The sequence below is a fragment of the Micropterus salmoides genome, unplaced genomic scaffold (genome assembly GCF_014851395.1).
Source record: "Micropterus salmoides isolate LMB-PRFRI ecotype aquatic unplaced genomic scaffold, ASM1485139v1 Ms_hic_scaffold_22, whole genome shotgun sequence".
Lineage (NCBI taxonomy): Eukaryota > Metazoa > Chordata > Actinopteri > Centrarchiformes > Centrarchidae > Micropterus > Micropterus salmoides.
The window spans coordinates 13,943,953-13,969,280 of NW_024041373.1; the positions used below are offsets into that span (position 1 = coordinate 13,943,953).

A 25,328-nucleotide genomic window follows, 5' to 3' on the forward strand; every position below is an offset into this window, starting at 1 on the left:
GAAGGGAACAGTAGGAGGCCATGTTTGTAGTTATATTTCTGAAAAACTGGTCACAGTTTCTGGAAATTGTGGATTTAAGCATTGGGCCTGGGCAACGATGTTCTCATCCAGGGAAGAGAGTAAACATCCGTGCAATGATGAAAATACCTTGGAAGACACAAACCGCTAAGGTTTTGCTTCAAAATCTGCGTGACCGAGTGTACGGAGTGCTGAGGTCACATATGGGCAGAGTTGTTAGTATAAACTATAGGAGCTAGCGTGGCTGTTAGGCTAACAACAGCATTCCGCGAGTTGAAAATTATACAGCTTCTTATCAAACAGTCTCTCGCTGGAGTCTCTCTAGCGAATACATCTTGGCCCTGTGACTTACATTTTTAACATGTGATGTTGAGTGCTTTAGTAAAATTCCTACCCGAACGAATGATGATGATTGTAATTTAAATGTTTGTGCACATTACCCGCTCCTGCTTCAAAATACAGAAACATTTCTACTGCGTATTCTTTTGTTATTGTTTACATTTCACATGAGATTTTAAAGTCGTCTGAGAGATTACAGAGCCTTTAGCTGTCTAATATAATTAAGTTGGGTAAGAAGATGCTATCAGTCCCTGTCTCATTTTCCCTCTCTTTTCTTTCTCTCTCCCTCCTTCCTTCTCCTCCTCTAATCAGTTCCACTCTGTTATTGCTGGCCCCAGGCTGTTGGGCTGTTTGCCTCTTTGCTAAACTGCTTTCACAATCATGAGACCAAAGCCAGCTCAAATGTCTATTAGACCCTTAAAAACCTCACTCAGGCCCACATTCACTGTGTGGCTGACCTTACGGTGGTTGTTGCCATCATTATGGAATCAATGCTAGCTGATCTGGCGCTCCTCACACCTTCTTAAACAAGGAATCGTTTTTCCTGCTGAAGTTAGTTGACCACTTTTGAAAGGTTAAGTGGTGAATAGGGGCTCTCATGGCAGCGCAGAGGGCTGAGCGGACTGACAGAGACAGACTGTGATTGCAGCCCTGGAGGACATTAAACGCTATGAAATCCAGGACAGACAGTTCAACGTAAGTTCTGTGGACAGATATGCTCATGAATGCACCATGCTTCATGTACTATTTGCTCTGAGGTTTTGAGAAGAAAGAAGCATTTCCTGCAGTCAGGCCAGCTGGGAATGATTTAGTGACATTAGTGAAATCCCATTCTGGCAAGCGTCTTTCCTCAGGGATAAGTTCATAGGGCTATGTAAACCAATAATGTAATAGTAACCCTCTTTAGTAAGATTCATCTTGTGTTGGCTTATTTGGAGAGGACACACTGGGCAACATTATTGTATCTTCTACAGTGCAAGCAGCATCTACTGAGATTAAAAAAATAGAATAGTGTGCTATGAGATGTGCTATGTTTTATTGAATAAAACTTACAGTTACATTTACATTACAAATTTGCCGCAATAAACTTCAACATATGACTCATAAAACCTACCAAAAAAAGTTCCTGTTGACAGTATGGGTGTAACTATTAACTCTGCTCTGTGCACCTTTCAGCGCCTTGCTTGAGTACTTGATCTCTGACTTTCTCCACATCATCACATCTCATTACTAGGAAGAGAAAAAAGGCTAATATTACTATTAGAAGTTATGTCTTCCATCAAGCAGTGACACACAGATTTGAATCAAAACAGACAAACCAATGTGCTGCTGAGTAAAACACCCTAAACGTTTTGGCAGATTATTTCCTTTTTCGGTGTTATGCTTTGCTGTCACGTAACACTATATCATAGCTTGTAAATAGATGCCTAATGAAACAGTGATTAGAGAAATTAGTCACAATAAGGCAAATTGAGCTAAGTGAGAAATTTCAAGCAACAACATATTAGTGCAGCAGTTACAATAAATGTGGGAGTTTCATTTGGCAGTGATACGAGGAACCACATGAACTAAAACTTGTATTATAAATAAACTCTACCTATTAACTTTCACATCTTAGTTCAACTTCCACAATCCCATAATCAGAAATACGCAACTGCAGCATGGCTCCTTATACGGCTTTCTACTTTCGCTCCCTTTACTATTTCTGAACTGTTTGACTATACAGTATCTGTAATATCAAACATGTCCAACAGCAACAAACTTATCACTGGAGACCTATGTAACAGTGTGACACTGGTGCTAATTTTATATGTTGAGCTGGTGAGAGAGAATCAACTTTACTGATATTTTAGTTTGGCATAACACCAATAAACAAGGCATTCAAAAGGCTTATTTATAGTGCTGTGCTTTAACGCAAATTTGATACAGCAGCACGTAAGTAGCAGCAAGTTATCAAATATCAGTAACGGTGACCCCCTTTCCCTTTCATGCTGTGTCTGTCTTTACTCTGCTGTTGAATGCGTTCTGCAGGTATGTAATTATGGTTTGAAAAGGTAGGAGCCAGACTTTCCACAGGGCACAGCGTGGGAACAAAGCTAGGAGGTGAGGTTAAGGGAGCGCAGTAGCTGCAAGGTGGCTACAAACTACAGAGATAGACACAGAGACACATAGTCATCTTCAAGAAATGAAAGTCTGTTAGTGGAGTGGATTCGGAGGTCTGACTCACATCCTCTGACTGTAGTTTATGTGGCATTGTATGAATGATGTGTAATGGGCTTTGCAATCTGGCATGAATGGAGGTTGTTATAGTAGCTGTAGTTGATGAACGATGCATTACATGTAACAGGATTCCTCAAATCTGAGTTTACAACTCCAACAGCCTTTATTTTTTTTACTTTAAATGCAAATATCTAGAAGTCTTATTTATCACTCTTGTATTCTCATTTCCCTGCAATTAAGATAGGTATTTGTAATGGTGGGTCAACATTATAAGTGGGTTAAACAAATTTACAGTAAAATCTATAAATCTCTGAAAAATATAAATCTCCACTTCCTGTCCTCATCCTGACACCAAGACAGCCTCGTAATGATCTGTTTTGTGTTTTAAACTTAAAACAGACAATTGTTTTTTATTATACTTACTCATTATTGCCCTTATCTGACATAACTTAACAGAAAGGTTATGGAAAAGTTACATTAGATACTAATTTTAGGACAAATTGGTCCCTTTATGGTGGGAAGCAGCATTGCTGTAATGCCACGCCTGCACACGAGAACAGCCCTAGAAGCAGTGATCTAATTAGTTTGCGGATACATGATGAAGACCAAAGATTAAGTAATCATTTTAATTGAATCAGTTGGCTTTGACATTCTTTTGTCACCAAGGAGTCTCTAATTATCTTTTGTAACAAAGAAACCACTGGTATATGAAGTATGACAATGGTCAAAAAGGAGGCACAAATCACATTAATTGAGGTACAAATAGCAGTCTTTTATTATTCTTTACATATTCTCATAGGCTTGTTATTTCTTACCATAAAGGAGTGTATGAACCTCAAAAGATGAGAGCCGATCATATCTGTGTAATATCCTCATTTGTACAGAGAAGAAACTAAAAGCAGACAAAAGAGCAAAAAGTTTCATCTGCCCAGAGTGGGCACATGTTTCTTTAATAAGGATGAAAGCGCTGTGCTCTTGTAACCGGATCTCTCTGTAGCTGGCAGCTTTCCATCAAGGAAACAGCAGGATCCTCTTTTTAACCCAGGAGCATCAGGACAGATGGGAGAGGATTTCTGTGATCGTTTGGATACAATGTGTCGTGAATATCAAGGCAAGGGGCAGCAGTAAAGAACATCTGTAACACCTGTACTCACTGTTAACACCTGTACTCACTGTCGTGTCTCTCTGTCGCCATGACAGTGTTTCACAGGATGTGCTCCCCGCTGAGTGCATTGAACTGACGGCTCTGATGAATTCTGTGGTGCTGGGGGTCAGAAGTTAAAGGTTAGGGGTACTCCAGCTGGCAGCCAGGGCCGCAGTGGTCTCCAGTGAGGAGGCATTCAGTGGCTGGAGCAGGAGGGAGAGAAGGGGGAGGCAGAGGAGGCTGAAGTTGTTTCTCTTTATGTCTTGTTTGATGTACTCCGCCCTCAAGGCCTTCTTTTTCCCCTTCTGGCATAAACCATTACTATCCTCAGATGTTGGAAAAACCTGGAAAAACACATGTAGCATTGTATAGACCTCTTTATCTCTTAAAGTAAAAGTTGCAGGTTTAAAGTTTTGGCAAGAGAAAACCATATCTGTGAAACTACTGTTAGTGCATGTCTGTAGTCAAATCCCTGCAGTTCCCTGGTTTATCCTCTATAGGGTAGAACTCTTAATTAATGAGCCACATGTGCCAAGTGTTGGCATGATGTGTGTTTCATTTAACAGAGTTTTCCAAAACATTAGTTCTGCACAAGTGGAAAATGTGTTTAATGAGAAGCGTCCAAAACACAGTAAATAGCCATTAAACTTACTTTAACAGCTCCCACATGTTTATGAGGGGTGTGATTGAGGGAGGGTAAGGGTGTACGGTATGTTTGTTTGTGACAGAGAGAGGAAGAGAGGAGCTTTCCCTATCATTATTGTGACTATAATATAATATTTCCATGGTTGATACATAACTGTCAAAGCAGTGTAATCTCTCTGTCAGTTTAAGTGTCGCTAATGGCCCTCTTTCACACAGATTCTCAGATCAGCTTTTCAGTAAGGTCAGCCATATTCCTCTGCGTCTCCTCTCAAACCGACAAAGAGCTTCCCAGTCTTCTGTCATCAGTTACATAATAGACTGAGGGGAAAGTTGCTCTTTCTGTCTGTCTGCTGTGTAGTTGTTGCAGCTCTGGGTTCACCTCCCCTTGTCTGCCTCGGCTGTCATCAGCGCTATTGTTGTGCCTGTCTCAGGCATTACCTGTGGAGCCAGATAGTAAGGTGGCTCCGGGCCCCCAGACTGACTGGCTCATCACTCCCCTAATTTTACCCCCCTAAAATCCCACCTGTTCATTGAGGAGACATTTTATTAATGTCTGTTAACTGCAGTGTCAAAAGCTGAAGTGCCTGTGTGCAACTGTTGAGCAGATGGCTCACTTATTCACTCCGGCCGCTTCATAAACCTGACAGCTCCCCTGTTCACCAGACCATCGTCACAACATTTCATGTTCGCCTCCGCTCTTCCATGGAGGTCTTCCCCCAAGCCCTGTAATTCGTGCGGTTTAACTCCACTGTGAGATGTCTAATGTGTGTTTAATGGGTGTTGGTGAAGCCTCAATTAAGTTAATTGTAGATCATTGAGTTAATTTTAGTTATTTGGAAAACCCCAGCTTTCCTAAATGTTGTGAGTGTGGGGGATATGACGGAAGACTGTGAGTAAAGACAGTGGGGTGGTTAGCCTCAAATACAGCCCTGCGCTCCGGGACGACCTTTATGGGATTTACTGATAGTAATGATGGTGATGATGAGGTTTTGGTGCTGATGATTGTTTTAGTGCGGAGGAGTGACTTTTCTGTTTGCATACGAGGCGTACAATATGTTGATTATAACATTTTAAACAGTGTGTATTGAGGTTTAGCATGGAGTCTGATTTCTCCTGCTGTCGCCTCTTAAATATTCTGTTTTCTATTTGTTTCTTTGCCAGTAGAGAATCTTGATAAAGATGCCACTTTAAGTCAAGTAGAAACATGATGGCCGCATTCCTCATAGTCTTAGCAGTAATAAGCAGTTATTGGTTTTGGAGAAGAGCCAGGACATCAGATCCGCACTTAAAGTTACAATTTTGAAGAAAGAGCTGTCATCAGTGGCAATGACATATTAATCTACTGTATCTGACTACACATTGTGCAGTAAGTGGTGCTGCAAACTGTCCACACATGCATTCATGCTCCTATACCAACACTCATACAACAACTGTGTAACAGAAACATGAAGCAAAATGTAGCCAAGATCATTCATTTTAAAATGGGAATTTAGTCAAATATTCATTTTGGTGGTTAGCCCCATAACTTGCTGCAAGCTTCAACATTTGAAGCATGTTTTCTATCCCAGATTTACAGGCATAAATCATGACTTCATGCTGCACTTAAATAGTTACAGACAGGCAATTTATTCTTGGCTCACTCCTTGCATTTTGTGCAATAACATCGTGTGACTGTGTGTGTGTTTCACAGTTTATTGGCAGCAATCATTACTTGCTGACAAATCCCATTCGTTCTGGTCTTTATTGTTGCCCTTAACATTTTCTAAAAGGCTTGTCATTCACATTATACATGTGCGTTCGTACCAGCATACACGCCTAACCAATAGCAGGATACAAGCAGAGTTATGCAGTGTGACGGAAAGAAGGAAACATATATGCTCATGCAGTTGGCAGATCAAACCAAGCATCTGGTGACATCCGTAGGTGTCAGAGCACAGTCTGTACACACCACATATAAAGATTAATTTATCCTCAAATCACCTGCAGCCAATTTGGAAGAAGAGAAGCTGAGGGTGTGTTAGAGGCTCATTAAGAAAGATTCCACCATCTCTTGTGCTTGTTTTGCTTCCAGGCTTGATAATTACACTACGTAAACTTCTTCATCACCAAAGATAGGTAAATTCAAACTAGTAGAGATACTTATAGACACGCCATATATCACCGACGTGAGATAACATAAACATAACATAAAAATGTATGTATGGTTTTTAAATTTCGAGCATATCAAAGCGAGAATTATCAAGAATTAGATGAGAACATCAATATCTTTATGGTCAAAATTATGCTACACTAGCAGCTGGTTAGCTTAGCTTAACATAAAGACTGGAAACACCTGGAGACAGCTTGTAAGGCTGTGTCCAAAGGTAAAAAAAATCCAAATACCAGCACTTTTTAAACTCACTAATTAATTAAGTTATATCCAACTTGTTTAATGTGTGCATCAATTTGCTCTTTTACAGTTATGCACATGAGGCAATTTCTGTTGGCTACTGTTCCTTTAAAAAATTTAAATATTGAAATCAGGCATATTTCAGTGCATCTAATTTAAAGTTCACATATTCGTATTCATTTCTGCTGCTCCTGTGTCACACAGACTTACCACTGTTTCCTAACTTTTCTACTAATAGTACTACTGCTTTTAAACTTTCCGACACTTCATCACCTTAGTGGAGTGCCTGAGACACTATTCAGTCTGATGGGGAGCAACTCATTTGCTGAGCCACAGCGCTTTGCCAACCAAAGAGGCTGGTTAAACCACAGATGAGCATGTTTTCCTGTATGCCTGTGGGACCTTCAGAGTTGAAGGAGCAGAGTCCTGTGGTTACTCTGTGCTGGTAGCGGCTGGGCCTCTGGGTACATAATAGCTGTTTCACTGATGTGTGCAGGAAACAGGGGCAGGGGGTAGATTGGTAGAAGCTACAGCACACTTTATCCATCAAACCTCACTTTCAAGGCTTGGAGCAGTGGGATGTCTTCTCCCTGGATTGTGGTTTCTGGGAGACTGACAGAGCATTTCCATAATGGCCCACATCTCCTAGCCTCCATGTTAGTTTAATAGCCAGTGTATGCATGTCACAAGTATGAATCTAGCATGTCTAGCAGACAATCTTATTGAAAGGAACTGATTGACATTTTGGGATATATGCTTATTTGCTTTCTTGCTGAGAGTTAGATGAGAAGATCGATACAACTTTCATGTCAGCCAGCAGCTGGTTAGCTTAGCTTAGCAATAATCCCTTTCACACATGCTGTCGATCTCTGAAATGTTCAGGAACATTTCCTGCATGGGGTCATGTGTAAATGGGAACAGGGATTAATATTCATAAAAATATGTACCTTCAATTTCCCACCTGAAGACCTAGTAACATAAACATTTCATGGAAGGAATGGATGTGGGGATGGCTCTGTCCCTTTTGAGTTTTATGGTGTTTGGCATCCAGAAATGTTGCATTTGAAAAGGCTCAAGACTTAAATGTTCCTGAATGAAGATGCATATGTGAATATTGAAAAGAAAATCACTTGCGGTAAGAGCTGCAACTAACAATTATTTTCGTAGTCAAATAATCTGTTGATTGTTTTCTCAATTAATTGATTAGTTGTTTAGTCTATAAAATGTCAGAAAATTGTGAAAAATCTCGAAGCCCAAGATGAAACCCTTAGATGTTTTGTTTTGTCCGCAACCCAAAGATGTTCTGTCATTAATCAATTAATTGATTAATGTTCCAGCTCTACTAGTTATCCCAGTAAGTTTCTCGGAAGTTTGTGTGAAAAGAGCTTAAGACTGAAAACAGCTAGCCTGGCTCTGTCCAAAGATTAACATAATCAGCCTACTAACACATCAATAGTTCACTAATTAACAACTAATTATATGATTTGCTTAATGTGAAAAAACAAGCTTTAGAGGTGCAGGTAACCAGATGTTTTACTTTTGGACACTGAGTTTGAAGGGATTGGTACTTTACTGTACCATGACGTTTTTCTTACCCTTTTCTGCCTGCTCCTTATCAGATTCTCTGGGCGATTCATACTGTGACCCTAAATAAACTGCATTACCCAGAGGGCACTATGTGACGATCACCTGTTACCATTCTTGCCTGCCTGCTTTTCTCTGTCATGGGCTATCAAAGTAACATTACGTAAACCTTACAAGGCCTTGCTCCAAAAGGCCACAAAGAGAGCACGAACAGAGTTAGATGATGACACAACAGAGCTTTGAAAGTAAAATCCCACCCTACCAGGTGCTGATCGTTTCTGACCCAATAATCCCTTCATATCCAGGTGCCTTTTGTTGAAATATATTCAGCTTTTCATAAAATTGATGCGCTCGTCAGTGTCACTTTTTGTGAACCAACCAATCACAGCCTGGATGGATTGGCTCAAAAAGTTAAAATGTTGACATCATTGTTATGCATGAATGGTTGGGATTATTGACAAGTTAGTATTAGCATTAACAAATTAGAGACTAATGACCAATGTAGACCTTTTTTCTTTCACAAAGGTTTGTGAAAGAACAAAACCTACAAAAGTTATAGATGTTGGTTTGTATTTCTTAAACTGCTCATCCAGGTTGTGGATAAGGGGAGCACTTCTTTTTCTTCCACTTCACACGCATGCTATTTCCCCCTGCTTTGAATCTTTAACAAAGATAACCAGCTGCTGCCTATAGCTTCATATTAAGCATACAAACATGAGACTGGTATTAATTTTCTTTTTCCCAAAATGTCTAACTGTTCGTTTAAGTGTGGACTCAATACAGAAAGCAGAATCAAACAATAGTCAATTCATAGTATTTAGTATTTCACAGACTTAAAGATGTCTAGCATTTACTTGCTTAGGGAGAGCATTTTTGGGAAGAAGACAGTAGACCACTCAGGGACCTCAGAGTGGGGCTAGTTGAGGGGTAACATGGGACTTGTACATATGGATCTGATAGAGGGCAGATAACCAGCAGACACAGTGGAGCCATCCCTTGAACAAAGCAGGAAGTGAGTGGCGTGTCTGTCTGCTCCTGTTCTACTGTACATTGTTTGTGTGTGTGTGTGTGTGTGTGTGTGTGTGTGTGTGTGTGTGTGTGTGTGTGTGTGTGTGCGCATGTGTGTGTATATGTGACTGTTGTCATGAGACATTATTAACCCATATGTTAACTTAATGACTCTCCTACTGTTTGTATGAACAGTGAAAGAGGTGGAGTAGAGAGTTCTCACAGCCCTAAGAAGCAAACTCTCACAATGAGCTGCATCACAGCATCTTAACAGAGACAGACACTGAAACCCAGCGTCTCATTCTTTAAGGGTGTATATGTTTTGTTAGATTAGTTTAAATTAGTTTATTGTATTGCAACATACAGATGTTTAACATAGTCTCAGCGGTAAAAGTCTTCTGTCTTGGCCACATATCAGAAAAACTGATTCACAAAGTGAGTTTTTAATTTAAATAAACTTATTCCATACATCAGACGTGAAGCTGTTTTATTCTGAAACAGTAAGTTTTACTCTGAGATAGGATTTTGGCATGGACGTGGATTAGAACTGACACATTCAACAGTTGCTTCAGTAAGCGTTGTGCCTGGCATTAACATCACACAGACCAATCATCTGCCTTTAATCTGTCCTCCTATGGTGTATATGTACGCAAGGGGTAATTAGTTGTTTTAAAATGACTGAAGCTGTACACAGGAGGGAGTCTGTCTGCGTCTAAGAAAGTTTCTGTGAAAGTAAGCCAAGCATGGTGACTGTTGTTGCTTCATGGCAATACATATGCAGGATTTTTAACTTTTTGATACAAGTCTAAATAATATACATTTTTATGCAACATCTCTTTTTCTGAATAAAGTGACCATTTAGCATATTAATGAATCCTAAATCACTGTATTTAATTAACAGTAAAGTAGAAATTGTATGATGCTGTTGTGTTGTCTACAAATATCACCCACACTGAGCCTCCAAAGCAGGACCAATATAAACTACTGTAACAACAGACAAGGAACAGCAGGAAGTCAAAAAGGTTATTGGTATAATTATTATAGTCTTTATTTCATCAGGTAAATTCAATTTAGACTGAGATCTCATTTTCAAGGGAAACCTTAGTACATGTAAACCATTTATTAAATGTTTTTATACTGCTTATAAATACTAGAGGTACTTGAGAGTGTTACCACAAATTGTAAAAATGGTCACTCAGTTAAAGCAAGTACATTTAAAAACAGCGTTCCTAAAAGTTTCCCACATCAAACCTATTACTCTGGTAACTGGCTTCAAATGAGGCGCAACGTTCTGAACTTGCTAATGCCAAGTTATAAATAAACAGTAACACAACATAAAAATGCCAAACTTACAGATTACAAGCTTGAGGTTGGTATTGATCCATCCTTGGTTTCAGTTTTATAGCAAATCCTGGTTTGTAACGTTACTTGATCTTGATGAAAAAGCAGTCTGTAGTAAAATTGTTAGCGCACACAGTTTTCCAGTTGTTGTGAGGACATTTCCATCAAAGTAAAAGTGTGTCTTCACTTCACTTGCGCACTTGCACATCAGGGTGTTAGGAGTCGCCGTTAGCAAGGAAATAATTGCAAACAGTGAGGTAGATTCTCTTTGCATTCACTCTGTGGTTCGATTAAAATGTAAATATTCTGCCCATTTTATGTTTGTAAGTGGATGGGAGTGATTGAAATATGTTTTCACTGTAAGTGTTGCAATATAGGGGTCATTTGCAGAGATACAGTGATTCGGGATGTAAAGTTGGGGGACCAATGGCCCCTTGGACCCCCTACTCAATGTGTGAACAAGTCTTGGGACCAGGTTTGGTAGGTTTCGGTATTCTAAACTAAGTTTATTGATAAGCATTTTTTAGATGAATGAGCCAGAGTTTCTTCACCAAACTTACCATCAGTGATAAATCTGAGTGCTGAATAGCAAACTGTGTGTAATACTGCATTTCGATGTTTATATAGTCTAGCACATAAACAAAGACTGTCATAATGATCCTTGCTTTGCTAAATAGTGCAGACTTTTTTATTATTATATATTTATTTATGTTGTTACTGTTGTTACATGGAGCCAGGGTAATAGGGATAACACCTTTCAGGATTGGAGAAACTATTACTGCATGATAAAGTTGGTCTCTTGATAACATATAACCTCTGCTTTAAGGCCATAGGACGTTATAACCTTGTGATCACTGATTGCTGACAAGGAAGATTAATAACAAAAAGTGCTATAAAAATAGTTCTATTAGATCAGTACAGAATTCAGTATTTTTAACTGCCTTTGCATGCAAGAAACCAGATACAAGACTTACATCTGAATCACAACACAGTAAAATAATAAAGGTTAACTAAAACAAGAGTGACATAAATCTTATTCAAGCAAGATATAGGGTTTATGCAGCACATACAGATTCATTAGAGTTGATAACAGAATGAGAAATGTATGTTCCTGTATTCAAAGGATACAAAGGTCAAGAAAATATAATAAACTGGTTTATTGGTGGAACTTTGGTCCTTCATTTCCACAGCAGGTTGGACCGAAGTGAAAGATTTCTTGTTGTTCGGATCCAAAACGCAGAGCTGAAAGCAAACACCATGTTCAGGTATGAAAACTACAGATCAATTTAAAAGGGTTTCTGACTGACTGCAGTGGTTATTAACCTGGTTTTATTGTTTAGTATAGATTGTGTGGTTTGTTTCTGTCACAGGACAAGGATCTGTTGTGTAATGTCTATTATTCTATATAATTAATCCTGACTCTCGTCACTTGCAGGTTTTCTCTAATAGTCTGTGTTTCTGTGATATATGGCATCACAGCAAAGCCATATAAATCCTGGGTATGTATGTTGCTCCTGGCTGTCCATAATATTAGACTCTACAGCTTCATATCATTATTTTCAATTATTTCTGATGAATTTAAAATGACAAATATGTTTGCATGGTTGCTATCTTGTATTTGGACAACAGTCACGTAATATTTGTGCTGTTTTCTCAGGATGAACCTGCAGATGAAGCATTCCAGGACACCATTATGTAAGTTGTAATTTCCTTAAACTAAAATGACGTGTGACTCATCTTCTCTTGGACAGAGGGTGAGATTGCATGATTTTTATTTCAGGTACAAAGATGACAAAGGGAAGATTTCCTGGGGAATCGAAGTGGAGCCTCCAGAGGACATGGATAGGACGGACTATGACATCGACCCTCAGATGAAGATTTGGAAGAGTATGACAGGCGGTGGACAGGACCAACAGCCCCTGAAGGCCGAAGAAGACTTGGATGAGCTGTACCATCCTTCTGTGGCTCATCTCCTCAAAGTTCAAATCCAAGACCTGGATGCCCACCCTGCTGCCAACATCCAGGCAGAGTACTCGCATGAAGAGGCCGACATCAAGTACAATCAGGAACCAGAGGATAAAGATGATGTGGACCACCCTGTTTTCATTAAGGTGGCTTCAGAAGAACCCGAGCAGGACTGGGATGAAGTCTCCCGCAAAGCGAGGGAGGAACTGTATGGATATCTGGCTCCACTTGTGGCTGGATACAAAGCTGGTGCAGAGGTCCGCGTTGCACACTCCGAACCAGAAGAGGACATGGACGACCTGTACCACAAAGATGTCCTGAAGCCCATCCCTTACCAAGTTGATACTAGAGCTGCCGTTCCTGCTGATTTGCCATTTCCGAGAAAGCACAGCGAACCAGAGGAAGATCTGGATGATCTATACCACCTGTGATCTTTCAATAACAGCTCAACTTATGTAGATCCTTATCATTTCAAATCAGATACAGATAGGAGACGGTGGCTGCAAGAGATAAATAAATCAGAAGTGATGATTTGAATCTATTAAACTGTCCTCAGTGACAATGAACATGTCAAAATCTCAAAGATAAAGGTACTTTAACACACTCATCAAAAACTTGATGGGTTTTATTTATTGAAATGTATGTACAACGCAGAAGTTATTCACATGAATTCTGTAAACTGAAGATTACTCAGATCGTATTTACAGTATTAATTACACATGAACAAGAATAAATTGTGTTTTGAATTCACAGCTTCTGGTGGAAACTGAACAAAATTGAAAATTAGTTTAATGCAAAAATATTCACCATCTTTTGATTTTCACTACAGTTGTGACTGAAATCATCATCAGCTCATTAGATCATCATTACTGATGTGTTAATGTGTATGTGTGTGTGTGTGTGTGTGTGTGTGTGTCACTGTAGCAGCTCTGCAGGAATGACCCCCTTTTTCAGTATCAGGTTTCCATACAGAGCTGTTTCCCTGTGTAGAAAGAACATGGAAATATAAGAGATTTATCAGCAGCATTTTTCAAGACATCTTTGAAATGATTAGGCTTTTGTGGAGATTTATTAAAACATTATTAAAATGTTAGTTGTTTGTGAAAAATGTGTCTTGTTCCAGACCTCTGGACTGCCATCCACATCTCATATTTGTTCAAAAATCCACATAGTGAATCGAGTGAAACAAAATGGCAACTCAGTCTGATTATCAGGCTAGTGAAAGACAGGTATCCCAGAGAGAACAGGTACCCATTTTATGACCTAAGAAGGTTTGCTGATTTCTGAAAAAGACAACTGACAGATGAAATCTAGAGAAAGGTTTCTTTTGTAGAGAATGTCTTTTCCCTTAACTTTTACAAAATAAAACATGCGTTTATCATTTTGCTGACATAGAATGAAACATTCAGCTTGAATATTCAAATAAGGGCAGAGGAAATACACACCCTGTTGCTACAACAGCGAAGGCTTTCTTGGCTCGTTCGTAGAAAGCAAACCTTTCCACCTTTTCAGGAGGAGTCTATATGTAAACACACAAAGAGTGAAAAGTCAAAGGAACACAAAGTGATTTTTGTGTTACTTACTGAATTATTTAATTGTTGGGTGGACAGGCTGTTTTACCTGAGACCCAGCCTGACCCAGGAGCAGTGTGTATGTGTCCCACACAGGGACAGCTAAACACTTCTTTTTGTCACTGTCTACCAGATCCATGACAGCTGCCTGTGGAAACATATTAGCACAGATTCAACAAATTAAATTTAGAAAGATAACAAAATAAGCCAAAGGCAAATGTAGTTATCAGTGCCATCACCAAGACATCACTCAGTGGTTTTAGCTCTAGATTTACAGGTCCTGTACCGGAGAGGAGACATAGGTATCCAGAGGCAACAGCTTCAAAATGGCCTCCAAAAGCTGTGGGATTCCTAAACCTACATAAAGATCAGACACAGTTGGAACAATCAACTATAAAACTGCTCCAGTACACACACACACACACACACACACGTTTTATTCACAAATAGATGTATTTTACATACCATCAGCTCTAATCTCTTTTGGACCACAAGCACAAATGGAAGATGCTGGAAAATTTGCATCAGCAAGAACTAAAAGAAATAAAGAAAGGTCTGTGAATGACTACACGAACTACAACAAGTTATGTTTGTATTGCCAGTGTAGCTAATGAACCTGTGAGATCTATCCTGCTCTGTCACTGTTTACACTAGGGGGCTTTGAACCTGGACTGGTCTACTGTCCACCATAACGTTACAGGCTAGCACAGCCGCAGAGAAAGGAGACCTATGTAGGCTATGTGTACTTAAATATCATACCCAGTTCATCCCCATGGCCCATTTTAGCGAGAGCATACAGCAGTTCAGGTGATAAAACAGAGGGGATTCCTTTCAGTACGACCATACTGACAGCCACAGAGACGAGCGAACCGGAGAGTACTGAAGCGAAGTGAGAGCTGACACTGCAGCCTACTTCCGTCTTCGTTTATCTCCACCCGACATCGAGACAATACAAACTGTAGGCCTACTATGACAATACTAAAAAACAAAAGCCGTTTAGCGAGTAGTGTATCTCGCATTTGTATTTCTGTGCTTTCAAACGACAAAATTCAGACTTTTTGTTTCGTAGGCATATATTTCTGCCGGACAGAGTTTTTTTGTGGACAATCTCGAAATTTTACATCGTCTTTGTTGACGCAGGGAAACGCGTCATATGATCAGGGACCATAATTTGATTGGTTAGAGGGGTTTCCGCACGGAGTCCCTTTCAAAACTGTATTTATAAATGTTGTAGACTCAAGCCATCGCTCAAACACATTTAAATGTCTGTCAGTGTAAACCAAGTTTGTAATACAAATAAATAGAATCATTATTATCTATTCTAATTTAGTAGGGCCTATGGCGGAAAAAAAAAAACAGGCCTATATAGGCACAAAAATGTTAGATGCCTTCATTAATATGGATTATGGTTAATATTTTGTGTTCTGTTAATTATTTCCAAAAATGTTTTATAAAAGCACAAAGCAAAAGTTATCAAAAACATAGTTGTAGCCTATATATCTGGAGCTATAGTGTCATTAGTCCAACAGACTGCATAATCTTTGGGCCTATGTTGTTTCTGATACCCTTGGGTGGGCATAATTCAAAGCAGACACCGGTGAATGTGTTACTCCGACACGGTCTCTGGTGCCAAGAATGTGAGATAATGAAAATATTTGTGAGATGAAAACCACTCCACCCGGCCTGTTTCATCTGAGCCAGAGAAACTCTCAGCTGGATGGCAGAAAAGTGCTGAGGAATCCTTTCCATGACCGCAGATCCTGGTTCAGTAAAAAAAAGGGAAAAAAAGCATATCTGCATATAAAAAAGCTTTTTATAAAAGTCAAGTGTCAGTTTAGTATTGCAGGCTTGTGGACATATACTGAATTTACAATCCTTTTACAGGTGCTGGTAATAATGATCGGGAGAAATATGTTGGTTTATTGCATGTTCTTAATGTGCAAATATAAACTATATATATGTTCATAATATTTCTGCATTCCAGACCTACACTGTACGTTGCTTTATCCCAATATGAGAAGTAGTAGTCTTTGTGTAATGCCATTCTGAACATATTGTGAGCTTTCTGCTAATTGTGCAGGATGAAATCAGCCCACATCACATTACACACATCCTTTGCTATATAGGGAACTATAAGTTTATTATTAACTTTCTAGTAATCTATGTAGTTCCCAGTGGTAAAGTATTCATGTTTATGTAGCTGCCTCCTTTTTCTCTACATTAGTTTTTGGTCTTCTTCACTTTAAATTATAATAATATACCAACATGCATATAAACAAGATCCATGAAAATATAAAAAATAAATTGGATGTAAAAAATAACAGATAAAGTCACCATCTTGACTGACACAGAGGCAATGAAGTTTAGGAATATGAGAGTGTTTTTTGGAGAGGGTTGGGAGGCTGCTGGGCAGGAGAAAAGGCCCTTGCAGGAGCCAGGCCTGTCTGCCTGACTCAAAGCCCCTTTCTCCCTCTCTGGACCCATGCTGCTCTCTCTTTATTTCGGCTTCTTTAAATGAGTTTATCACGCTATGAGGGTCTGCGCTGCCAAAGTGTAACGTTTTGCCCCCTTTGTCTGTGTGGAGAGCCTCAATTGAGTCTACATTTATTATTTTGACCTTTCGGTAGCCTCAAAGAAGAGCTTCTTTTCGGGCCCTCTCTGCAGACTTTTGTGCTTCCCTGCAGAGTGAGGAGACGAGCTTTTCCCCCCTTCTTTTTAAAGTTTTGTTCCAGGGGGTTGACAAAAAAGCGAGCTCCAGGGGAATATTGAATGAAAATAAAAATCAATTAGGCCATGGCCTTGTGAAGATATGGGGCGCCGCCGTGTGAAGATCAGAGAGAAAAAAGGTGCCTTGCCAGGATTGGAGCGGCAAAAGAAAGCGCGCACTAACCAAATTTGTTCTGGTGTTTTCTTTGAAGTCAAAATTATGGTTTTATGTGTACCCGAATATTTTCAGCCGACAGGCTATAATGCGCAACACTTAACGTAGCCTACATATTAATCTGTGGCTACTCTTTTTTATGTAACCTATAGGCTATATCTACTACAATTAAAAACGGAGATGTTTTCAGTGGCTGCTTGTCATGCAGCAGTGTAATTACTAATGAGATTATTTAATAACGTCCTCTAAATCATCACGCCGGTAGTAGGCCTAGGCTATATAGGATATAGGCTATTTTACGTAGCCTAAATAATCAGCTTCACTGGCATTTTGCCGAAAGGCCCGCGGCTATAAGATTATTTCTACAGTATTTTAATAGCTTGACCTTATATTTGTCATGCGCTCATCTGCCGGTGCGTGTCAACCCAACGGGCCCACTGAATTTATTGTCCGTCCAGTTTCTGCCGTAGCAGCACAAGCGCCCCATCTACTGGTGTGAAGTAGGCCACACACTGGTTGAGTCAAGTTGCAGACACCATTCACTGACTGAACTTCTATATTTCAAGGAGAAGACAAAGAGGCACATGCAAATTATAGCATATGCAATCGTGTGTTAAGGAACGCCCATTGTCAGTAACAGTGTGTTAGCTTACTGGATCTCAATTCGTAGCCTATATCTTCCTATTTCTGTTTATGTCTCAGTTATAGTAGCCTATAGGCCTACTGAAAACTCATCTAGAGTTTTATTTGTAACATGTACACGGAATAAAGTTGCCAACAAAATGAAAACAGTCAAAATAATAATAAACTTTACCTCGAATTATGTAGCCTAACTGTAGCAGCTGATCGCGTGCAGGTCAATTTGCTCATTCACATGACCTGCTCCACTCCCCAGTTACACCCAACACAATGGGTGACAGAGGTGGCTTGGTCTGGGGCTGTAGTTTCACTGGCGCTACTGGATGATCATAAAGTGCAGGCTACATTAATATATCACTATATAATATTATAGGAATACCACAGGCAGCACTGTCTCCATGATCTTCTCGCTCTTCCGCGACTACACTGCTACTTGTAACTTTGATCATAAAGGTACCGAACTAGGCTACTCAAGAGTAGGCTATAGCTACGGTACAATATAGTAGTCTAGAGAATTGAGTTTTTATTGTATATAGTTTAGAGAATATTATAGCTCCAAGTCGAAATTGTCAGAAGGGCGGGACTGAAAAAATGAGCAACAGATAGGTTAAGCCTCCTACTTCAGCACCACGGACAGCGCCGACACCCCTCATCCCCCTCAAATCGCCGACTGGCTGTCCAGTTAATTGAAATAATTTGAACAGCACAGGTTTTGGCGGAGAGGAGGGAAACTGGAACAAAAAGTCGTTTGGAATAAAAGTTGTTCATAGCCTATTTGTGCAAGAAGTGTCAAATGGAAAGTCCAGCAGTATAAGCGCCTCCATGGAAGAAATTCGTTTTATCCTGCATCAAAGGTAGGCGAAAATGCTTCTTCTTGTTCTCTGGAAGTGACTGTGACATTAGTCAAAAACTACACAATAAAAGTAGTTCATAAAATTTGTGCATGCAGTCTAAGAAGTAGGTCTAGCCTAGTTATTTCTTCAGTTTCTTGAGCAGTTTATGGATCTACTTCATTGCATATTAGCATTGAAATAGAGGGAAATGTTGTTTGTTTTTATTATCAGTTGGTGTTCCTTTCATTTTTTAACGAACAGGTATTCTTCTGTTCCTTAATCGGAAATAACGGAAACAAAACCTCACGCCATTCTTTACTTTGAAATCTGTAAGTATTACTTCGTGGGGTTTGCGGTAGCTTTAAAGTGGCCGACTACTTATATGAAACTTCCTATTGTTTCAATGTTCATTCAGTGTAATACCGGGAATAAATAATGTGAATAAAGTATTTCTGTAACATGTGTCCCATAGCCTAGGCTACTACATGGAATTATGGAGTAATGTGTTTTTACAGCACCTCAAATTTAAATTAAATTATATGTAGTTATCCTAAACTCCAAGTCTATCATTTTTTGCCAGAAATTATGGAGCAGTGTCTTTTTATAGTACCTTAAGTAGGCCCATCACATTTGAAGCCATTTCATGTGGAACTTTTACTTAAGAAATTAAATAAAGTGTGTTTTCCTTTTGGTAGATTGATGCATGGCTGTTGTTTTGTTATGACTTGGGCTTATAATTGCCACTTTTCACTCAGTTGCATCAAGAGCCACATCTAGTGGTGTGAAGTACACAATGGTTGAGTCGAGTTTTAGACCGCATTTACTGAACTTCTTCTATCTTTCAAAGAGACATTAGAAATCAGCTTCTGAAACCAGGATAATTCTGTGTTACAAGTAGGCACACGTGAATAACATGTAATCATGTGATAAGGAACACCCCATTATCTGTAACAGTGTCTGTTCATGTCTCAGTGACAGTAGCCAACTGAAAGCTATTCTAGAGTTTTATTTGTAATATGTACACAGCAATACGTTGCCTACAAAAAGAGCAGACAAACATTTGACAGTGAAAATGAAAAGGCAAAGTCAGTACAAGTCAACAAGACTGATTCCTCCGATTACACACTGACTATAACACGGTAATCAAATGGTTTCACATACAAACCCCCTGCACTCGCTGTTGATACTGAGCCTCAGCAGGAAGGGGTTCACTGTGATAAGCCACCCTTGTGCACTCACTCAGTGAAAAATCCTAATTTAAACAGCTTATATGTTCCACTACCATCAGGATTTATTCATCATTCAACTTGCAGATAAGGAAATGACCCGCTCATGTCAGGAAATTTGCCAAGCTCTTGATCTGCTCTTTCCTATTTGTCCTGGAAACTGGCCTTTCTCTTCTCCACAAATGCTGTCATGCCTTCTTTACGATCATCCTGCAGGAGAAAACACAGACACGCGCATCATGAGCTAACTGTCAACTGTCACTGGCTCGCTCTCGGATAGGCTCTTCTACTCACCGTAGCAAAAGTAGCGTGGAATAAGCGCTTTTCCAAACGATTACCCTCAGCCAGAGTCAGTTCAAAAGCTGCAATCACACAGAGGGACAAGTCAGACAAAACATTTTCAGTTGAGTAGGTTTTAAGATATTCAACTTTTTAAAAATTAGTTTACACACCTGCGTTAACAGCCTCTTTAGCCATAGCAGAAACCAGTTTGGAGTTGGCAGCAATTTTCTCCCCACATTTAACAGCTTCAGACACCAACTGTTCCGCAGGATAAATTTTACTCACCAAACCTGGGAAACACAAAAAGCTACTGAAACATGTAATAAATATGTGAAGAGCTGACAGTTTATTAGAGCCACTGGCACAGCCTAATGTAAGAAGAACATATTCCACCTGTAGTCAAATGCATGTCTATGCTTTAAAATGTTTAACATCTCCCCAGAAGTGGAAGAAGTACTCTGATCCTTTACTTAAATTAAAAATACCAATATAACAATCTAAAAATACTCCACTACAAGCAAAAGTCCTTCATTCAAAATCCAAAACATATCAGCAAATTGACTTCACAGCAAGATTGCCATTACCTGATTGCTTGGCCTCCTGCGCATTAATTCTGTCTCCTGTGAGTACCATCTCCATAGCCAGGGATTTGCCCACCGCACGGGTCAGCCGCTGGGTGCCCCCCGCCCCTGCAGACAGACAGACGTCATGAACAGCTGCTCCAACAGCAACCTTAGCAACAGTAACCTTAAGCCTCAAATAAACTCGGGAGCGGACGTGGACACGGACAGATGCGGGCCCCGCGGACTACTTCTGTTTATACTACCTTCTGCAGTCAGCTTGGCGGACACGTTCCACACATACGCAGTATATCGGTTGTTGCCCTGGTAGTGCTAGTTGCTGCTCAAACCCTACACGTACCCCCTCTGACGCGGAAAGTATAATCCTTGCCTTAGTGTAAGGAAGTCATCTGCACAGGAAGGAAAGAGGACAGAAATGGGTCTTTACCAGGAATGGTCCCCAACAGGATCTCTGGTTGGCCGAACTGCGCTTTCTCTCCGGCATAAATGAGGTCACACATCATCGCCAGCTCACAGCCTCCACCCAGCTGAAACAGCAGAACGTACAGTATGAAACACAGCAACAGCACAAGGAGTGAAAGAGATTTTCACTGAAGGTCTCACTCTTCTTTAGTATATATTTAATACAGTTTGTGCATCATGAACTGATCAAATACTGGATTAAAAGTTACGCTATGTGGCCGAAATTATGTGGACACCCCAGTCTATTTGGCCTGGAGCTGTTTTCATGGATTTCGGTCAGGACAATGAAGGTGTACAAGATTGGCGGATAAATCAAATCTGGATATTAAAACAGTCAAATTAAACTTTAAATGACAAGTAAAACTGAAATCCTAGACTTGAAATACCTCAGGTGAGGGGAAAGGATCGAAAAAAAAAAACAAAAAAAAAAAAAAAAAAAAAAAACACATAGGAAAATAGGTTGGAGAGATAGAAGAAAGGTAAGGATTGTATATTTTTCAATATATATGTTCACCTCCCCTCAATTAAAACAAATGAAATAAAAAAAAATAAAAGACACTCACAGCAAATCCATTGACAGCTGCAATCACAGGCTTCTTCACTGTGGACACTCTGTTCCAGTGAGCCAGGAAGTTTCCACCGTAACACTCCTGGAAGGTTCGATTCTGCATCTCTTTAATGTCTGCCCCCGCTGAAAAACAGTTACAAAGTGCTTTACAATAAAACAGAACACATTTTAAAACACAAAGAGAGTAAAACAAACTCAAATGTCAGAAAACATTTCAGGATCGGACTGTTAAAATATATAAGTGTAAAAAACGTATTGTTGCTCCTCACAGGAGGTAAAATGCAAACACAGGTACAGAAAATAAGTTCCCTCACCAGCAAAGGCTCTGTCACTGCCAGTGATGACGATGGCTCCGATGTCGCTGTCATTTTCAAAGTCATCCAGGGCCTTTCCCATCTCCTTCATCAGCCCGTCACACAGAGCGTTCAGAGCCTTAGGCCGGTTCAACTGGATGAAACCCACATTATTCTTCTCACCTCGCTTTTCCACCAAAATATACTCATACTGACCACCTGCATGAAGACAGAACCAACACTGACGGTCAGATGACACTTTTGTGCCCTTAGTGGTCTAAACTTGTGAAGTTAGGAACACTACTACATATAATGCCATTTTCTCTGTACTACTGGCCAAAGTATGAAATTAGGGATGATATAGCCTAGAATAATTTATTATTATATCACTTTTTTCAGACCTTCTCAACAATATATAACAATAATGCCTAATGATACAATTCAATACGTTAACCAACCTGGATACCATTTTTTTAAGTTGAGGAAACCGAATTCACTGCCCTTTCAGACTTTTCAAGATCGCCCATACCCTGTACACTGCCTGTCACTGTTCTGTTGACTTGTTAACTGTATAGTCCTCTAACCAGGTGATGGGTCACCAAAGCGGTCTGAGTTGAACAGGTTTTACAGTCATTCTTAAAAACAGATCACAATATCACAGTTTCAAGTTGACATAATTTTTTTTATACTTCCCTATAGGCTTCCATAGTCAGACTGTCTATAACAAAACCCCTAATACAACATAGACAACATAAATCATATCCTAGTAAACACTAAATAAATAGCCAATCTTGCCTATTTTTTATTTATTTATTTATTTTTACACAGGTTTATGAGAAAGACATCCATCATCCATGCACTAGAATATTTCTGGGTGTCATGTAAAATATTAGGGAAATGTTTTGTAGATCCCTGCATATCTGCCCACGTACCTGTAAAATCACCATGAGTGAAATGATTCAGCCACACCTGTGGATCAGCTTCATGATCTGTCTCTTGACTGAAATAGTCACCACAGTCTGATGAGCTTTGTTTTATATTAAAATGTACTTAGGTGTTTTGATGTGGGCATTTCTTATTTCATGTGTAGTGATGTTAATTTTTTCAGGATTTTAGCGTTTAGTTTTATGCTGCATGTCTTGGGGTTATTCTTTCAACATCTTGGGACCATGCTGGAATGAAGTGTTTTCTCTTTAAAAAGTCATCCCTTGAATTTAATAATGTCTGAAATCCATAAATAAATCAGATGAGATTCAAATCCACAAATAATATCTGGGCTGTACACTGTTATCGAAATAACACCTATGATTTCCATTTTAGGGTGGAATTACTATTTGCATACTAAGGGTCATCATGCCAACAACATCTTATGAAATTATCTTCCATTAAAATTCAGCATTTAAACGTTTTGTGGTACAAAAAACACTATACAGAAGAATAAGTTCAACGTTAGCAGCCTGCTTCGTCGCACATTCAGTGACGCAGGTTGACATTGTGGCAGAGCTAACTGTTTTAGTTGATCATGTATAATATAAATAAACACAGTCTGGGCTGGGTTTTAAACACGCACCTGAGCTGTAGAGGCGAGCAGCAGACAGGACGGTCGGCGCTGCTCTGGAGGGCTTCAGGAGCGATGCAGCACTTCTGCAGAGGAAAGCCATGACAGCGATGGCAGCAGCTTGGGCTGAACTTTGCTCCCAGATCGCTGGCAGCTCCTTCTACGTGCGTCTTCTTCTTCGTTGGTGTTTTCCATATGGTACGATCACGATGTTCTCAAACTCGCTTTACTGCCATCTGGTGTCTGGTGTTGAAATTAAATAAAATTTGCTTTATTTCATGTTCATTATTTTTTCGTATTTTCATTAAATTTTTTTTTTTTTTACATTACATTTAACTTGCATACAGTACGAGCAGGACAAGTGAGAGAACAAAATAGCATCTAACCAGAAGTGCAAAAAGCAGTCTAGGCTAAGTGCAGAGTAACGTACACATAGAGGTAATATATAAATAACAGTGAGAGGTAGATATAAATATTATAAGATATAAACCGTAGCAGTATTTCAGTATTAACAGTATGGACAGAGAGAAAGTAAAATATGCAGCATATGCAGCAGTTACATTGTACTGTAAGTATATATATATATATATATATATATTATATGGATATGAATAGATATTATCTATAATACCATTTTCATTTAGGCTTACATTAGTAACACTAACAGTAGGCCTATTATTTTTATTTGAACATTTGTCTAATATACATTTTTTTATTATAAGATTATCTCGAAAACGTTATGTTACACTATCTGTAGACTATCTGTCTTCACTATAAGTGTTTTAGTATAAATTGAAGATTATTACATCAAACATTTTTGAAAGGCTTAAACATATTTGGTAAAATATAGCCTACATCAATCACGAAATCCCATTGTGGGGATTTTTACAAAAGGATTATATAAAGAGATCACACATTGAGTTTGTTCATCAGCAGGAGGCCTCCCTTTTCAGTTTCGGAGAGAAACTTCTCAAAAATTTATCCTCATCAAGTTATTACTTTATACACAAAAGGGATGGAGAAATGAATCAGTCAGTAAAGTAAAAATAAAAAAAGCAAAGGCACAAAATCCAAAATAAGCGTATAGTTTGTGACAAGACTGACAGTGTTTCATACTCGTTGAGATCATAGAGTATGAAACTCAGTTGTCTATACGCTGGATGCATACTTTATGACGTCATTCTGCTGGTGTGAGCGCGCTGCGCGTTCTCGCACTCATCTGGGTGAACGAGCCTGCATCGTCCGTGACAATCTCCTTTTATCTTTCCTCCGAGTGCCAAAACATAAGCAGGGATAAAACACACGGAAATAAGGTAAGCACCAGGCACTGGGATATACTGGTTAGCATGGGCGTGGGTGTACGCATACAATTCATTTCTTTTTAAACGGTGGTGTGATTCCTTCAGGCTTCAATACACTAGCGTACACAGGCTAATTTATGACAGTATAGTGAGTTGAACATAATGCATGCATTTGCATTGTTGGCTACATGCATTTATTAATAAGACATCGTTCTCAGCCTACAATAATGAAAACATTTGCACATTTATTTAATGGCACAGTTAGATCTCAAAAAATTATTTCCAGTAATGGCCTTTTACTGCTGATAAACATGCCATATTTCGCATTTTCTTCATAATCATCCATAGACGGAATATTATTTCTTGTGAAGGCTGAGAGCCAACAGCAATTCTTTGCTAGTGAGCATATTTATTTTTAAAATGACCTACTTTAATGGAGAGAGCTAATCTGCAGCACAGAAATGTGTCTTTAAACCGTAT

The 25,328-nt window shown here is 39.3% G+C and overlaps 3 protein-coding genes across 9 annotated transcripts; 1 reads left to right on the forward strand and 2 right to left on the reverse strand.

The window, feature by feature from the left end:
* The first annotated feature begins 801 nt into the window (after positions 1 to 801).
* si:ch211-217g15.3 (uncharacterized protein LOC368914 homolog) lies at positions 802 to 13,403 on the forward strand. Of its 5 annotated transcripts, XM_038737664.1 has the most exons (6): positions 2,346 to 2,388; positions 11,066 to 11,168; positions 11,879 to 11,953; positions 12,124 to 12,187; positions 12,346 to 12,383; positions 12,469 to 13,403. In XM_038737664.1, exons 1-6 carry the CDS (start codon positions 2,376 to 2,378, stop codon positions 13,082 to 13,084), a joined length of 909 nt encoding a protein of 302 aa, XP_038593592.1. In that variant the 5' UTR covers positions 2,346 to 2,375; the 3' UTR covers positions 13,085 to 13,403. The 5 variants fall into 5 exon arrangements, with proteins under 5 accessions (XP_038593593.1, XP_038593595.1, XP_038593592.1 ...); XM_038737665.1 differs by lacking the exons at positions 2,346 to 2,388; positions 11,066 to 11,168 and adding an exon at positions 802 to 1,053; XM_038737667.1 differs by lacking the exon at positions 11,066 to 11,168 and having other exon boundaries at positions 2,337 to 2,388.
* On the reverse strand, positions 9,423 to 15,203 carry fuom (fucose mutarotase). 3 transcript variants are annotated; one of them, XM_038737669.1, is made up of 7 exons: positions 14,984 to 15,144; positions 14,690 to 14,758; positions 14,511 to 14,581; positions 14,274 to 14,372; positions 14,099 to 14,172; positions 13,542 to 13,635; positions 9,423 to 9,451 (listed from the first exon to the last, which is right to left on the reverse strand). In XM_038737669.1, exons 1-6 carry the CDS (start codon positions 15,066 to 15,068, stop codon positions 13,569 to 13,571), a joined length of 465 nt encoding a protein of 154 aa, XP_038593597.1. In that variant the 5' UTR covers positions 15,069 to 15,144; the 3' UTR covers positions 9,423 to 9,451; positions 13,542 to 13,568. The 3 variants fall into 3 exon arrangements, with proteins under 3 accessions (XP_038593597.1, XP_038593598.1, XP_038593596.1); XM_038737670.1 differs by lacking the exons at positions 9,423 to 9,451; positions 13,542 to 13,635 and adding an exon at positions 12,947 to 13,153 and having other exon boundaries at positions 14,984 to 15,203; XM_038737668.1 differs by lacking the exon at positions 9,423 to 9,451 and having other exon boundaries at positions 13,261 to 13,635.
* Positions 15,204 to 19,533: 4,330 nt separating this feature from the next.
* echs1 (enoyl CoA hydratase, short chain, 1, mitochondrial) lies at positions 19,534 to 23,716 on the reverse strand. The gene is made up of 8 exons (XM_038737830.1): positions 23,560 to 23,716; positions 22,011 to 22,208; positions 21,692 to 21,819; positions 21,094 to 21,193; positions 20,670 to 20,774; positions 20,256 to 20,375; positions 20,098 to 20,165; positions 19,534 to 20,013 (listed from the first exon to the last, which is right to left on the reverse strand). The coding sequence occupies exons 1-8, from the start codon at positions 23,648 to 23,650 to the stop codon at positions 19,948 to 19,950; spliced, it is 876 nt and encodes a 291-aa protein (XP_038593758.1). The 5' UTR covers positions 23,651 to 23,716; the 3' UTR covers positions 19,534 to 19,947.
* Positions 23,717 to 25,328: the final 1,612 nt, after the last annotated feature.